The sequence below is a fragment of the Oncorhynchus tshawytscha genome, linkage group LG03, assembly GCF_018296145.1.
Source record: "Oncorhynchus tshawytscha isolate Ot180627B linkage group LG03, Otsh_v2.0, whole genome shotgun sequence".
Taxonomy (NCBI): domain Eukaryota; kingdom Metazoa; phylum Chordata; class Actinopteri; order Salmoniformes; family Salmonidae; genus Oncorhynchus; species Oncorhynchus tshawytscha.
Window position 1 is genome coordinate 14,946,219 of NC_056431.1, and position 16,531 is coordinate 14,962,749.

The 16,531-nt window shown below is 44.8% G+C and overlaps 1 protein-coding gene across 2 annotated transcripts; it reads right to left on the reverse strand.

The window, feature by feature from the left end:
- Positions 1–1,271: 1,271 nt before the first annotated feature.
- On the reverse strand, positions 1,272–14,737 carry LOC112244577. 2 transcript variants are annotated; one of them, XM_042310449.1, is made up of 14 exons: positions 14,523–14,737; positions 13,391–13,729; positions 12,909–13,172; positions 12,556–12,591; positions 12,000–12,172; positions 11,610–11,772; positions 10,684–10,745; positions 10,243–10,435; positions 3,006–3,164; positions 2,733–2,806; positions 2,310–2,336; positions 1,781–1,827; positions 1,637–1,699; positions 1,354–1,442 (listed from the first exon to the last, which is right to left on the reverse strand). In XM_042310449.1, the coding sequence occupies exons 1-13, from the start codon at positions 14,599–14,601 to the stop codon at positions 1,675–1,677; spliced, it is 1,641 nt and encodes a 546-aa protein (XP_042166383.1). In that variant the 5' UTR covers positions 14,602–14,737; the 3' UTR covers positions 1,354–1,442; positions 1,637–1,674. The 2 variants fall into 2 exon arrangements, with proteins under 2 accessions (XP_042166375.1, XP_042166383.1); XM_042310441.1 differs by lacking the exon at positions 1,637–1,699 and having other exon boundaries at positions 1,272–1,442; positions 14,523–14,736.
- Positions 14,738–16,531: the final 1,794 nt, after the last annotated feature.

Here is a 16,531-nt window from a genome sequence, read left to right on the forward strand (position 1 = left end):
AATATAAAACATATTTTGATTTGTTTAACACCAGTTTGGTGAATACATGATTCCATATGTGTTATTTCTTAGTTTTGATGTCTTTACTATTATTCTACAATGTAGAAAATAGTTTAAAAAAAGAAAAACCCTTGAATGATTAGGTGTGTTCAAACTTTTGACTGGTACTGTATGTATATATATTATACATTTTTGTACTTTTTATTACCCCTTTTCTCCCCAATTTTGTGATTTCCAATTGGTAGTTACAGACTTGTCCCATCGCTGCAACTCCCGTACAGACTCAGGAGAGGTGAAACACGACCATGCTAAGCCAGACTCCTACTTGGCACAGTGCTAACTTAACCTGGAAGCCAGATGCACCAATGTGTCAGAGGAAACACCGTCCAACTGGAAATTGTGTCAGCGTGCATGCACCCAGCACACCACAGGTGTCGCTAGAGCGCGATGGGACAAGGACATCCCGGCCGGCCAAACCCTCCCCTTACCCGGACGATGCTGTGACAATTGTGCGCCACCTTATGGTCTTCCGGTCTCGCCCGGCCCCTCGATACAGCCTGGGACCCAACCCGGATCTGTAGTGATGCCTCTGGCACTGTGATGTAGTGCCTTAGACCGCTGCGCCACTCGGGAGGTTATTACATTTTATTTTTACTTGCCGATGACAAGCATACGCATAACATGATGCAGCCACCACCATGAAGAGTGGTAGTCAGTGATGTGTTGTGTTTTCCCCAAACATAACGCTTCATATTCAGGACATAAAGTTAATTTCTATTGCCACATTCCTCTCCGGCAACTGAGTTAGGAAGGACGCCTGTCTCTTTGAAATGATTGGGTGTATTGATACACCATACAAAGTGTAATGAAGAATTTCACCATCCTCAAACAGATATTCAATGTTTGCTTTTTTTTTTAACCCATCTACCAATAGGTGCCTTTCTTTGCGAGGCATAGGAAAACATCCATGGTCTTTGTGGTTGAATCTGTGTTTGAAATTCACTGCTCGACTGAGGGACCTTACAGATAATTGTGTATGTGGGGTACAAAGATGATGTAGTCATTCAAAACTCATGTTAAACACTATTATTGCACACAGAGTGAATCCATGCAGCTTATTATGTGACTTGTTAAGCACATTTTTACTCCTGAACTTATTTAGGCTTGTCATAACAAAGGGGTTGAATACTTATTGACTCAAGACATTTCAGCTTTTCATTTTTATTAATTTCATTTTGACATTATTGGGTATTGTGTGTTGGCTAGTGACATAAAATCTCAATGTAATCCATTTAAATTCAGGCTGTAACACAACAAAACGTGGAAAAAGTCAAGGCACTGTAAATGTCCGTATACTGAACAGAGGAGAGCTAATATTGCTTCAAGCTTTTGCTGATAAATCCTGCGATGTGGAGGTCTCCAGAAGGCTGCATGATTTGTATCTGACAAAAAGAACACGCTCTTAAAGCACACAGACACACACAGGTACACACACAGGTACACACACAGGTACACACACAGGAACACACACACAAACATATGCACTCATCCATGACGTTCTGCACGTCACACCCAAAACCATACACACACACTTCACTGTCAGTGCATTATGTGACATTATGTGACATTATGTTACCGACGTGCAGCACCAGGTTGACAGTATCATAGTGATGTTCAGAGTTGATGGGGGTGAGAGGGCCTGTGAAGGGCAGATGGGAAATTGTGACAGAAATGCACACACACACACACCACGCATGACCCAGGGCTATTTAATTCTTACCGATCCAATTCCTCATAGACATCATCCTCCCCTCTGGGCTTCAGGTCCTGAGAAGAAGAGGAGAGAGAGAGAGAGAGAAGTGGTGGGAGGGAGGGCAAGAGAAGGGAGAAGGGCATAGTACAGCAAGAGATAGGAGGGGAGGAGAAGAGAAAGACAGAGGCATTGTAGAATGAGAGAGGAGAGAGAGGGGGAGAAGGGGATGAAGAGGAGGAAGGGAGAGAGAGACAAGGGGGGGGGAGAGGAGATTACATTTAAAGGCATCTTCCTGGGTGGGATGCGATTGATTTGTTAATATCACTAATGTAAGGTTGACAGTTAAGAACCGACAGGTTTTTCTGAACCACAGGACTGATGGGTGGAGACATATCTGCTGACAGAAGAGGGAGAAACACACACACCCATACACGCACATGCGCACACACACTGAGGACAGACTAGCAAGGGAGGCCACTACAACCTCACCTCCGCACACAGACTCAGGGGAACGCTTCTGTGTCTGTGATGCTGAGAACAGAACACAATAACTCACCATGTACACTGAACTCTGAGGAGAAGTCTATAGGGAGAGAGGAGAGAAAACAGTATTTAATAACCACACTGAACCCTGGGGAGAAGTCTATAGGGAGAGAGGAGAGAAAACAGTATTCAATAACCACACAGAGTGAGAGAGAGAGAGAGTGAGAGAGAGAGGGAGAGAGAGAGAGAGAGGAATAGGGGGAGTAGAGAAATGTAGAGAAAGGGTGAGACAGGGATTTAGATGAGGGGTAAAGAAGAAGAAGTGGGGAAACAAAGGAAAACAAAGAGAGAAGAAGAAAGAGACAGAAACAGAGGGTCAGAGACAGGAAATGAAATGGTGGGGAGACAGAAGGAGGAGAGAGAGAGAGAGGGAGAAGAGAAAAGAGATTCATCATTCATTCAGTATTGAGATACAGAGAAGGCATGAATCCATCACCTGTCTGACATCCTCAGGATTCTCATAGATATTTTCCACTTCCCCAGAGTAGTGGGAGAGAGACTGTTCAATACCTGTGGAGAAACACACACACACACACACACACACACACACACACACACACACATACAGTGAGAGGCAAACTGCCAGATTCATTGCATCGACCTCATAATATGTCATGCCCCAGATCACTCACTGGACTTGACAGGTCCAGAGATGGAGAGAACACGAAGGAGGTAGGGATGTCAGAAAAGAAAACGCCGGAAGACTCACCACGGCGAGAAATGTCTTTCTGTCTCCATAGCAACACACCAGCAACCGCGGCAACCAGGGGCACCAGGAGTAATAAAGCAGAGAGGAGGGAGGGAAGGAGCGAGGCACTGTTGCTCTCTGGGTGAGGAGGAGAGATAGAAGTAGTGCTCTCTGTGTTGTCTGAGAGAAGAGGACAGAAAGAAGTGAGAAAGAGAAAAAGATAAGTTAATGAGTGTTGTATAAATTAAATACTTGTACATCAATGATTAGTAAACAGTATGGTCTCATTCCCAGCAGGGGGCAGGCCTGATCCCTGGTTTAGCTCCAGAGAGGTCCTGTCTAAATAGCGAAAGACCAAATGGGAGGGTGAGTCAATGTGGGTATGTTGAAATGTCTAACTCCTTATCATGGCAAGACACTCAGTATTATTCACACTCCATACAGTACTCTGGAGGAAATAGAACGATGAAAGAGAAGGTTGGGAGGGGAGACACGGAATTATTACATGACATAACCATGTGATTAGCTCATGGTATTCAAATGAGCCATTTGTAGACTGACAAAGCGCCACACGCGACATGAATACAGTTATCTGGTGTGTTTGCATGGTGAGGTGAGGTGACATCATTCATGCAAACACAGCCACAGGGAGACATGGGAGCTGTGTGGGAGGTGTCAGTTACCACAGTGACAACTACCTGCTCACAAGCATCCAGAATATAAGAGAGATGTCACCCTTTGATGTCACCCGTGTATATCTTCATTTATATATATATCTCTCAATTTGTATACCAGCGATGTGACCATTACTAACATGCTCCTGTTAATTATATATTGCTAATTTATGATGATTCTATTGTGAGGTTGAAGTCTTTCTGGTTGAAAACAACTCAATTTGATGGCACCTATGTTTTATTTGTACTACATCATCAAGTTACAAATTCCAAAAACGTCCAGAAGTTTGTTTTTCGTAGAAGCTTCCTCTACAGGCCTTCACCTTGCCCTCCTTTCTTGACTTATACATGGTGCTTCAAATGAATCAATCATGAAGTGCTGTGGAGGTGTAATTGATTGGGGGGGTGGGGTGTGTGTGTGTGTGTGTGTGTGTGTGTGTGTGTGTGTGTGTGTGTGTGTGTGTGTGTGTGTGTGTGTGTGTGTGTGTGTGTGTGTGTGTGTTTTGTAATAGTGTGGTGGCAGAGAGCTGACCCCTGGGCCAGGTTGACCTGCTCTGTTCTCAGTGCCAGCTTCTTCAACACTGCATGAATTATGGTAATTTGGTGAAGCGAGGTGAGGGGTAAATACCATCACTCTTCAATGGCCTGGGTGCACCGTCCCTCCCTTCCTTCCTCTCTGCTCTCCTCTAATTGCCTTTCCCTACACACTTCCCCACATGACAAAATATTATACTCCACACTGTAGTATCCCTCGACCATATACTTCTTACTATAGAATATTGTAGTATACTGTACTCCACACTGTAGTATTCTTTGATCATGTGTAGTACTTACTATAGAAATGTGTAGTATACTATAGCATACTATACTACACACAGTAGTATCCCTCGATCGTGTATTTCTTACATTATAATGATGTAGTATACTGTAGAATACTATATTACATACTGTAGTATCCAGTCAATCATGTAGTGCTTACTATAAAATTCTGAAGTAAACTGTAGTATACTGTCAAATAATATACTACACACTGTAGTATCACTCGATCCTGTGTAGTACTTACTATACAATACTTTGTAGAATACTACTGTCAAGACGCTAGCCCTTTCAGTGAATTGACAAGCAGAGATGTGAACAACCCCCACTCTCCTGTTAGGAGGGGAGGGGCAGTTTTTATGACTTTACAACTACTTCGTAAATTCCTTGCAGAGACTATTGTCTCCCTGACCATGCAGTATGGGAGAGAGAGGGTCACAGTAAAACAAAGGAACTCTCTCGCCAAATTCTACTACATCCCAGAATTTGAGAATTGAACAATATTCCTATTTTGGAGAATGTGTAAACGGTCGGTGGAGAAGTCAGCTACGACCTGGTCCATTTTGTTTCATGTTTGTGACCTCATGAAAGACAATACAGCCACATTACCATAACTCTGTTTATACAGGTTCCTCAGTTACGAGGCTTGCATCTAATTCTTGCATAAAATGAATGAGTAAAAGATTCAACTATTTGCAAAATGATGTAATGTGATGTTAACCTTTAAAATGAGAGAATTGGCCACCCATGTAAAGTTTAACTAAGTCAGTAGCGACAACCAAATTAATAAAGATTGGTTGGAAATGATGAACCAACCCTTTTCCACTCTTGAATAAAAGCCTCGGTGGAACTCAATTCCAAATAACGGCAGGACTTGTCCCCCACGTTGAAAAGTACTAATTCTAATTTCAACTCTACAGACCAGGAAACGTGAGAGCTTGCTCCACACGTGAAATGGTATGAACTCTGAACTATTGATCACCTAAAGAAGAAGTGCATACTAAACTAGCATATATCAGATTGCAGCTGAACATATGCGCAAATCTAGTACGAGAACACTGACTGACGAGGACGAATCTCCAGAGTGAGATGAACCTCTCAGACCATGTGAACCTCTCACACAACATCCTGGAAGAATCTACAAAGGACAATGGCAACATCGACTGGGCAAACCAGAGGCTCACATCACCAGCTCAACTATCGAAGCCAGCTTCACGTAAATACAATGCATTACTTTTCCGAATGAGCGATCGTTAGTGGCATATGTATTTATGTGAGAATAGCTTCCCAGGTCCGATAGAGACCCATGTTCCTTAGTCTTCCTTCCAAAACCCCCTTCTCTTGTCTCTGAATCTATCATGTTATAACCAAACAGTTTTTTGTTAAGTCCACTAGGGACGATATTCACTGTATAATGTTATTATGTATTGTATATTCTGTAATTGTTTAATTATTTAGTAAATAAATAATTGAGCCAATAGATGTATGGATGATTCATAGTAAAGGCTGGGTTCGTGCAGATAGCCAAGAATTTTATGACGTTTGGAATGAGAACTGATGATAATAATAATAATTACAGAGAATTGATTTGATAAAATAACGGTCTTCACATTTAATGACAAGCCAGAGACACGACACTACAGTTTTATCCACATAAACACTATTGTTTTTTTTACTATAGTAATACTACAGTATTCAATTTGCATATACCCCACCCATTCCCATCCCCCATATCCCAATTTGCGGCGGCAGGTAGCCTAGTGGTTAGAGCGTTGGACTAGTAACTGAAAGGTTGCTAGATCGAATCCCTGAGCTGACAAGGTAAAAATCTGTCGTTTTGCCCCCTGAACAAGGCAGTTAACCCACAGTTCCTAGGCCATCATTGTAAATAAGAATTTGTTCTTAACTGGCTTGCCTAGTTAAATAAAGGATAAATTAAAATTAAAATTGTGCCACCCATGAGTGAGAAACCTACATGCCAAATTTAAACTATATGTTGTGTTCCCTACAGGTTATAGAAAAGAGCAGAAGCATTGAACAATCCATTCATATTAAAGTCCTACAGGTTATGGAACATTTCCTCTTAAAGTATTTGTCCAGTAGGTTTCCTCAAGGGGAAAGCACCCACTTCTACATCAAAGATTTTTTTTTAAAACACTGAGTAAATACTATGGTAATGTCTGCAAAAACACTACAGTGAATATTATAGTATATAAATATAGTAATAGTACAGTATTTATTCCATAGTATACTATATTATTTTCTTATGTGGGTCTATCATCCATCCCTCCCTCTTTCCTCCCCTCTGTTCCTCTATTATTTCCTCCCATCTCGCTCTCTCTCTTTCCCTGCCTCCCATCTCGCTCTCTCTCTTTCCCTGCCTCCCATCTCGCTCTCTCTCTTTCCCTGCCTCCCATCTCGCTCTCTCTCTTTCCCTGCCTCCCATCTCGCTCTCTGTCTTTCCCTGCCTCCCATCTCGCTCTCTCTCTTTCCCTGCCTCCCATCTCGCTCTCTCTCTTTCCCTGCCTCCCATCTCGCTCTCTCTTTCCCTGCCTCCCATCTCGCTCTCTCTCTTTCCCTGCCTCCCATCTCGCTCTCTCTCTTTCCCTGCCTCCCATCTCGCTCTCTCTCTTTCCCTGCCTCCCATCTCGCTCTCTCTCTTTCCCTGCCTCCCATCTCGCTCTCTCTCTTTCCCTGCCTCCCATCTCGCTCTCTCTCTTTCCCTGCCTCCCATCTCGCTCTCTCTTTCCCTGCCTCCCATCTCGCTCTCTCTCTTTCCCTGCCTCCCATCTCGCTCTCTCTCTTTCCCTGCCTCCCATCTCGCTCTCTCTCTTTCCCTGCCTCCCATCTCTTTCTCTTTCCCTGCCTCCCATCTCGCTCTCTCTCTTTCCCTGCCTCCCATCTCGCTCTCTCTCTTTCCCTGCCTCCCATCTGCTCTTTTCTCTCCCACATCCCAATAAGAGAGTAAATGGGAGAACAAGACCACAATACAACGTTCAATCAGCCCTCACAAACAGCTCATTCTAAATGCAACACTTCCCTTTGCATATCCATTACTCTTGTTAAAACATTGCTTTGTTGTGTGTCATCATCATGGCTCCTCGGTATCAGTGATGTATGGGGGTATTGGTAGTGAGCTCATCCCCATTAGGAGATTCATTCAACTGTCAGATCCTTCTGTGGCTGTGTGTGCTTCCTCAGATACAATGAATGTGAATACATTCCAGAGAGCTGTCCTGGTGTCCTCCCTCACCATTTACACTTATCAACTGAAGAAGTGTGGGGGTGTGAAGAGAGGGAGAGAGAGAAAGAGAGAGCGAGAGAGTGACACAGACAGACACAGAGAGACAGGGAAACCAATACTATTTGAACCCATGCAGGTCTGGTGGTGATGACAGTGACAACCCATTACCTCCGTTGGGACAGAAGCCATAAACAGTCTGTCACTCAGCCAGGCAGGCACACGGGCAGGCAGGCACACGGGCAGGCAGGCAGGCGAGCAGGCAGGCAGGCGGGGCTACAAGGTCAGTGCTCTGTGAAGCGTTTTATAGTGGTTGTAGAGCAACTTCAGGTCAACTTGTCTGGCTGTGATAAGCAACAGAACAATGGGTTAAGGATGTAGAATAGGATAGAATGCAATAGAATAGAATAGGTGAAACAGACAATTAGACTCCCATTCAAAGCAATGCTCTGTGGTGTGTTGCTGGATCAGACATGGGACCATATTGGGTGTCATGTGGACGTTTTCTTCAGTCAATACTTGGCAAATCCTCACGCAGAATTCAGTGCCTTTCTCTGTCTTCTATATGTGTACAATTCTTGTTATTCTCACATTTAAAGTTTATGTGGAGTTTAGAATTGGAATTTAGAATTGGAATTTAGAGTTCATCCTGCCTATTGCATTTCTGGGCTGATTGGTTAGCTCACAACAGGGCCCTGGAGATAACGAGATGAGAATGGAGTGGGCACACATCCAGCACTGAAGGACTGGAGCGACGGGAGAGAGGGATAAACACAGGCAGGTGTGTTTACATAGCTAACGGATTAGCAGCTGAGCTAGCCTGCTGTTCACTTCTCTCTTTTGGGAAGGGATGTCTGGTGTGCTTAGGATTTAGAGCTGTGATTCCCAACCAGGGGTACTAGGACCCCTGGACGTACTCGGCCTATCCACAGAGGGTACTTGAGAAGACTCATGAGACCATAGGCTGACTGGTAAAATACACATGAGGGGGAACTTCAGGGCTACTCTGGGCAGAGCAGTGTTTCCCACCTCTGGTCCTCTAGTACGCCCAACAGTACACATTTTTATTGTAGCCCCAGACAAGCACACCTGATTCAACCTGGCAACTAATCATAAGGCCCTCAAAGAGTTGAATCAGGTGTGTTTGTCCGTGTGTGCTGTTGGGGACCACTGATCGAGGAGGTTCATGTTCAGTAAACATGGACTTGGATGAGTGCCTATGTGACGTAGAAGTCCGTCACTGGCCGCGGGCAGCATTTGGTTCTTTAACACACACACACATATTCATCACTCCTCCCTGCGCCATTATACCATAAGTTAACAATGTGGGTCGACACACAATTTAACTTCTGTCTTGGTGCATGCATTTCACACTTGTCAATGTTCATATTTGAGAGATACAATAATTATTATACTTATCAATGTTGTGGATGAGCGCATTGTTTGTTTGTTCTGTTCCTCTCTCTCCATCTTTGTAGCTTCTGGGTATGCTGGAAAAGGACCCGAGCTAAGGGAATTGGGTTGGCTTTATAGTGCCTGTCCCAAATGGCTCATTAATGCATATGGGCATATTGAAAGATATTGTCAGTAATGATGTAATGTTGTAAATGTTATGTTGTGATATTGTTTAAAACCGTGTTGCAATGTATATCCTTTAGTATGTTTAGTTCATGGAAAATGTAGGTTTGTATTGTTAATTGATTAATTAATTAGGGTTAATTGTTCTGAGGGGAGGGGCTAGCCCTACAAAAGGAGCCTCTCTCCAGTCTCTAAGGGGGATTTTTTTTTTGGATTGAGCTGTGGATGGGGCAGCATTGTTGTTAAGCTGTCCCATAAGGTAGACGTTGATGGCAGTACTGTTATTTTCTGTTCCGGAATCACTTGTAAATAAACACCTTTGCACAGAAGAACTTTTGCGGTTCCGCCATCTTTTTATTTTATAGAGGTTAGGTTATCCAGTTTAGCCATCTGGCCTACTCTACGTGACAGCCTATTTGGTCATAATGATTATAGTGGTATTGGCTATAATGGTGTTAAAGAGCAAAGTATATTTGAAGCTCTCAAATGGAAACATGCAAACAGATGAGTTACATAACTTCCTGGTTTTACAACTTCTCTGTTTGTATGATTCCATCTGAGTGGTTGAAATATACTTTCCCCTTCTGTTATTCACTGATGAGAATCACTGATGAGAATCACTGACGGGAACTGACCAGGGGCGGACTGGGACCGGAAATCGGCCCTGACATTTCTAACACATCAGCCCAGACCGCCCCTGGAACTGACTGTGTAGGTGCGAGGGAGAAAGGATAAGATGATAGCAGGAAGGAAAGGAAGCATTGTAAAGGGACCTATTTGGACAAACATATAGGCCTATTGTTGGTCCTGCTAGGTACAGTTAGTTGACACTGACCTGAGAAAAGTTTAGCATTTTTAGCATTACCGATTATGTTTAGCATTAGGAGAGGGTAAGCTGATCTTAGATCTATATCTAAAGACCCAAGTTGGACCGTTTGGTTCTCTCCACCTTTCAGGGGCAGTTTGACGGTGTAAACAGCCTTGACCGCCTGACCATTCTGCAGCTGCATGGTGCAGGTGTAGTTCCCAGCCGTGTCCTGGGTGGGGGACAGGGGGACCTCGGTGCTGAGGCGACCCGGGCCAGAGGAGCTCCACTTCAGCGTGCGACTCTGGTTCTGGTGGCTCCACACCACCCGCTTCACCTGGTGGATGGAGGAGATGGATTGTGCTTATACAGTGTGTTCTTCATACACCAGGGCCGTGTTCAGGGGACTATGCAATAGTCCAGGTTGTCCTTCCCTGTTTCAGTCAGTTTTCTGTTTTGTGCCGAATGAACTCAGCCCAGGTGCTCAAGGAGCCATTTTGTGTCTGAAAGCTCACCACACATCAGCTAACTATCAAAGTGAAGAGATGAGGCATGAATGTTGCCAGTCAGGGGATGGTTACCTACCTGGGAGCGCTCTGTATAATGACACGTCAGGACCAGGGCTGATGGAGAATGTCTGGCTTTCACTGGGATGGAGGGATAGTGAGAAAGGGGGAAGGAGAGGAGAGTGGAAGGCAAGGGAGTAGGAAAGAAAAAGATAATGTGAGGTAGGGATAAGGAGAGAGTGAAGGAAGTACCAATAAGTGGTAGTCAGGGGACAAAAAGAGAAGGGGGCAAGGAGAGGTGGAAGGTGAGTTAGGGGGGGTGGGGTGGATGAAAAGAAAACAATGAGAGAATCAGATATTGGTCAAAATAATATATATTCATTACACAGAATTGCTTCTAATGTGTCGCCTGATGGTGACTGATGCCCCATGTCTCATCAAACCCCAATGAGGATCAATCTGGGTGTAATCAAGCAGTACAGACACACACGTCTCTGTCAGTGATTACAGTGTTTAATGTGTGCCTCCCACAGCCCTGGTGGGAGTGCGGCAGGTATAATCGTACATAATTACACCCATAATGAGGCAAGATAAAAAATATATGGGTCCGCGGGGCTTTGTGTGTGTGTGTGTGTGTGTGTGTGTGTGTGTGTGTGTGTGTGTGTGTGTGTGTGTGTGTGTGTGTGTGTGTGTGTGTGTGTGTGTGTGTGTGTGTGTGTGTGTGTGTGTGTGTGTGTGTGTGACAGACGTGTGGAGCAGGGTGACAGTGACAGATCGCTTGGTCATGTCTGGGCAGCTGTGATGGCTGCCAGAGGGACAGTGATTATTAAAGACTTCCGAGACTACAAAAATGGACAGACAGGTGTGTGAGTATGTGTGTGTGTTTCTGCGTGTGTGGGAGTTGGACAGTATTTTTAGTCTTTGTTTTTATTCATACCGATATCTCTATTTCAGACATAAATTAATCACACTTCTCTCTTCACTCCTCCCTCTTCCCCTCTGTACCTTGGAGGATGCTAAGGAGGGTCCTCTGGCTGAACGCGTTGTCATTGAAGAAGACCTCACACATGTAGAGGCCTCCGTCATTCTGCCCCGGGCTCAGCAGGAAGGAGAAGAAACCCTCTTTTGGGGTAGACAATGGCCCGTCCAGGCTCAGCTGGGCATGAGTCTAGATCAATCAAATTCATTCAATGACATTAATTTATAAAGGCTCTTTTTACATCAGCAGTTGTCATAAAGTGCTTTTACAGTAACCCGGCCTGGACCCTGTAGAGCAGGCAGAAACAGAAGCACTGTAGCTTGGAAAATCCCCTTGAAGGAAAAAACCTGTAGAGGAACTCAGTTGAAACGCACGTAAGCATGAACACATACACACACATCCTCTTCTGAGTGTACCTTGCTCTGCTCTGTGCGGTCCCTCCAGCGGTCGTACCCGTAGACCAGGGTTGTGGTGTTAATGTTTCTGCTGTCTGGGGGCTTCCAATAGAGCAGGACATAGTCGCCCCGCATCGGAGGGCAGGCGAGGGTGAGAGGGGTCTGGGTGAGACTGGCCATAGAGATCTGAGCACCTAGGGAGGGGGAGAGGAGAGGGAGGGGGAGGGAGAGAGAGAAAGAGAGAACGGGGGGAATTGAGAGAGAAAGTGAGAGATAAGACGAGAGAGTGGTGGGGGGACGGTGAGAGAAATATGTGGGGAAGATTGTGGGGTTGAGAGTATTAGAGAGGAGGATGAGTGACAGAGATGGCAGTTTGCAGAGGAACAGAACAGACAGAGGAAAAGAAAAAGAGATAGAGAGAGAGGTGCACAGCAGCAACAGGGATTATGTCGTTATGTTTCTGAGAGAGAGCTGGTCCCTCAGTAAGGTCAATTTGTATTGTGCTGCTTGATCCAGAGGCTGCTGACTCTGTGTTTTAGCTAGACTAGAGTCTACTGTACACTGTGACGTCACTCACTATGGCTTATATTGGTGAACGAGGCCACATTCATACCTAGAAAGAGAGAGAGAGAGGGTGAGCGGGAGAGGGTGGGAGGGAGCGAGAGAGGGAGAGAGGGAGAGAGGGAGGAAGAACGACAGAGAGGGAACAAGGGAGTGAGAGAGATAAAGGGACAGAAATAAAGCATTTGGGTTAGTGTGGGAGCAGTTGTTATAGTGGGAGCACATATAAATACTAGTCAATTACATAACAATGCCAATACAATGCCGATCTAAATACAATGCTTTACTTGGAGTATTGAGATTCATCCCAGATTCCAATTATGTCACTACACCCTTTCCTGCCTCTCTCCACCCCCCGTCATATCTCACCATCCACGCGGAGGTCCACAGTGAAGGGGAACATAGGGGAGCTGCTGTTACCCCTTGGGTACACCTGGCAGATGTATACCCCCTGGTCAGTGAGGCGTATCTGGGGCAGCTTGGCAACACCCCCCCCTGACCTCCTTGCCAATCGTAGCGGCGTCCCGCCAGGGGACAGCCAGGTTACCTCGGAAACGGCGGAGGCGGGGGACACTTCTGCCATCAGACGCAGTGTGCTGTGGTGAGGGAGAGTGGCTGAAGGAAAGATAGAGACTGGGACCGATGTAGGAGGTAGGAAATAGGAGGAACGAAAGAAGAGATAAAAAACATGTGGGATATTGATACTACAGTCTGACCTGATTGTGTCAAATAAAGTGTGCATGGGGAATTATTTATACATAATATTTGTATCAATACCATCACAACTGTATATTACATGTATATGGACATACTATAACGGTAGGTTTGTGTACAGGACCAGAGTTCTATACCTGTGAGGATGGCTAATAGTATGATCTTCTCTCTCAGTTTCTTCTCTTGCTGTTTAATCAGACAGGAGTAGCGACCCTTGTCCTCCATTTTGGGGACAAACAGTAGAGAGAAGTCCCCAGTTTCCTGAAAGTTTGAGTCAACCAATCGCATGGAAGCCTTTGAGGCTGCGCCCGAGAACTGCTGCCTCTCATTGGCTGAGAGGACCAGTTTCCAGTGGTCCACCCCGGGAGACTTCATCTTCCAATTAATGCTCACAGAGCCCGTGAGAGGCCAATCAACACAGGGTAAGGTGACTTCCCTGCCAACCATTGTCACGACGACATCACTCCAGTCAGGGTCTGATGACGACAAAAAACACACACAAAAACAAGTGAGTGAAATAGTGATAGGTCTAACCTTCCAATGGGCTTACAGGGGAACTCCTGCCATGGCTGCTCACACCTATCCGGCTCTATGTGCTCTGTAAAAACGTAAGGTGCTAGTAGAAGGGGTTGCAGTTGGATCAGGCTCTGGCCTCACTACTGATAGATGAGACCTGAGGAGATAAGAGGTGACTAGTTCTGGAGCCACAATCAACACTCAGACTTAACCCAGAGACGCTCATCTCTGCTTCCAGGGGACTCTCAAATGGCACCCTACTTCTTAGAGCCCTGGTCCAAAGTAGTGCACTATATAGGTAATAGAGTGCCAGTTCGAACGCAACCCAGGTTTTTATCCTTCCTTTATAATCAGTAACTGATTTAGATCAGGAAGAGCCAGTGTGTTGTGAACTCTTTAAGCCTAATCAATGGCATTAATGGACCAATTAAACGCCAAGGAGAGTTGAGAGCCAGCCAGACTGGACGGATTAGAGATGTGTATCCCTGCTTTGACCTCCAAATGACAGGAATATTTCTAAACCTCTACTGAAATACTACCTTATTTATAAAATACTACCTTGATTATTTTCTATGTTATGTCTTCCATATGCTTTCTGATAAAAGATCCACTGATCCCGACTGAAGAATCCCATATTCGTTTTCAGCTTCAAAACGAGTGGGTAACCCAGTCACAACAGTTGTATGGGAGAATAATTGCAAGTGAAGGTTATTTGTGCGATGTCAGCTATCAATGGTTAAAATTTCGCCATACCTTTAGTGGTCGTGTCAGATTGAGTGATGAGCATCGCTGAAGAAGAAATAAGAACAAAGAGGAGCCATCTAAACTCCATGGTCCAAGCGGAGGCAGCTGAGCAGGTGTTAAGTCAACTCACACACAGACCAACACACACTCTCCACTAGCACCCACCACCACAAACAACAACACCCTTCTCATCTCCAGTTTACTAGCAACATTTCTGTATTCTATAACTGTCATTAACAGGGAATGTGGTTGCATTTCAAATGGCATTCTATACCCTATTTAGTGCACTACTTTTGACCGGGGCAAATAGTACCGGTCAAAAGTAGTGCAATATATAGGGGATATGGTGTAATTTGGGGCCGAACTTCTGTCTTTACTTTGAACAGGATACGACCTGTCCAAAACCTTGATAGTGTTCAGGAAGAGAGTGTCACTGTGTCCACTGTTGGTGACTGATAAACACTTATAGGACTGGCACAGGGGGAAAAGGCTAGCACAGAAACACAAACACACACACAGGCAACACACTCACACACACACACACACACACACACACACACACACACACACACACACACACACACACACACACACACACACACACACACAGTATAACACACCAGGCTACATGATGATGTAAACTCATGCTGCAGCTCAGGCACTGTACTGTGTATGTTCTTGAACAGAGAGGGAAGAACTTCACTTGGGATAAAATCCATACGATGACCTCAATACTGGGGTTGAAGAATGACAAAAGGAACAAGCACGTACAGTATATGTGACAGGGAGAAAGGGAAAAATACCAATAAAGTGGAGAGAGAGAGATGAAGAGATGAACAGAGTGAAAGTGAGGGAGAAAGACAGAGAGAGGTAACGAGGAAGTTAGAGAGATAAAGAGAGAACAATAAAGAGTTTGGGTTATAGTGGGAGCAGTGGAACCCCTGGGCTAAATGTCTTTACATCCCATAAATGTGTTTAATTAAGCTAACGGTGCTATCAGCTCCTGTGAGCTCCATTACTCCATTACCAGATACACTCTTAATTACCACTGAGCTGACGGGGAGAGAGGGGAGAGAGGGGAGAGAGAGAGAAAAAGAGGGGGGAGAGAGAGAGAAAAAGAGGGGGAGAGAGAGAGAAAGAGAGAGAGAGAGAAGGAGAGAGAGAGAGAAAGAGAGAGAGAGAGAGAGAGAGAGCAAGAGCGAGAGCGAGAGCGAGAGAGAGAGAGAGCGAGAGAGACATGGGAGAGAGAGAAGAGGGGAAGGGTGTGGGAGAAAGAGAAAGATGGGACAATGGAGAGAGAGGGGGAGATAAATGAGGAAGAGAGAAAGATGTATGACAATGTGAGAAATTGGAAAATACAGTAAAAGAGAAAAAGTATCAACAGAAAGAGAAAGGGTGAGTGAAAGAAACCAGAGATACTGAGAGAGAGAGAGAGAGAGAGAGAGAGAGACTTCAACTATCTGTACATTGTTACAATACTGTACATAGCCAATAATATAACATTTGAAATGACTAAATTATTTAAAAACTTTTGTGAGTGTTATGTTTACTGTTCATTTTTCATTGTTTATTTCCCTTTTGTTTTCATCTATTTCACTTGCTTTGGCAATATAAACATATGTTTCCCATGCCAATAAGTCTCTTCGAAATGAATTGAGAGAGAGACAAGAGAGAGAGCATGAGTGTACTGATCTCCTCCCTCATGGATAAATAATCACTCTAAGCTCTGGCTCAGTTTAATGAGTGCTGCCAAGGAGCTAATACCAGACAACTATGAACTCCCCTATCCTAGTCACAGACCCACAGGCAACCCCAGGACAGGGTGACAGGAGTGGAGAGGAAAACAAAGAGAGAGGAGTGAAAGACAAGGCCGGGATAAAGAAAGTGAGGGACAATACGAGGAGAGGGAAGAGTGACCAAATCCAGACATAACATTGGCCAGATGAGTGAGGGATGAGGGGAGAGGGGAAAAATGAGTTAGGCCCCTATATAGGGGAAGGGCTCAGAGTATTGAAAGT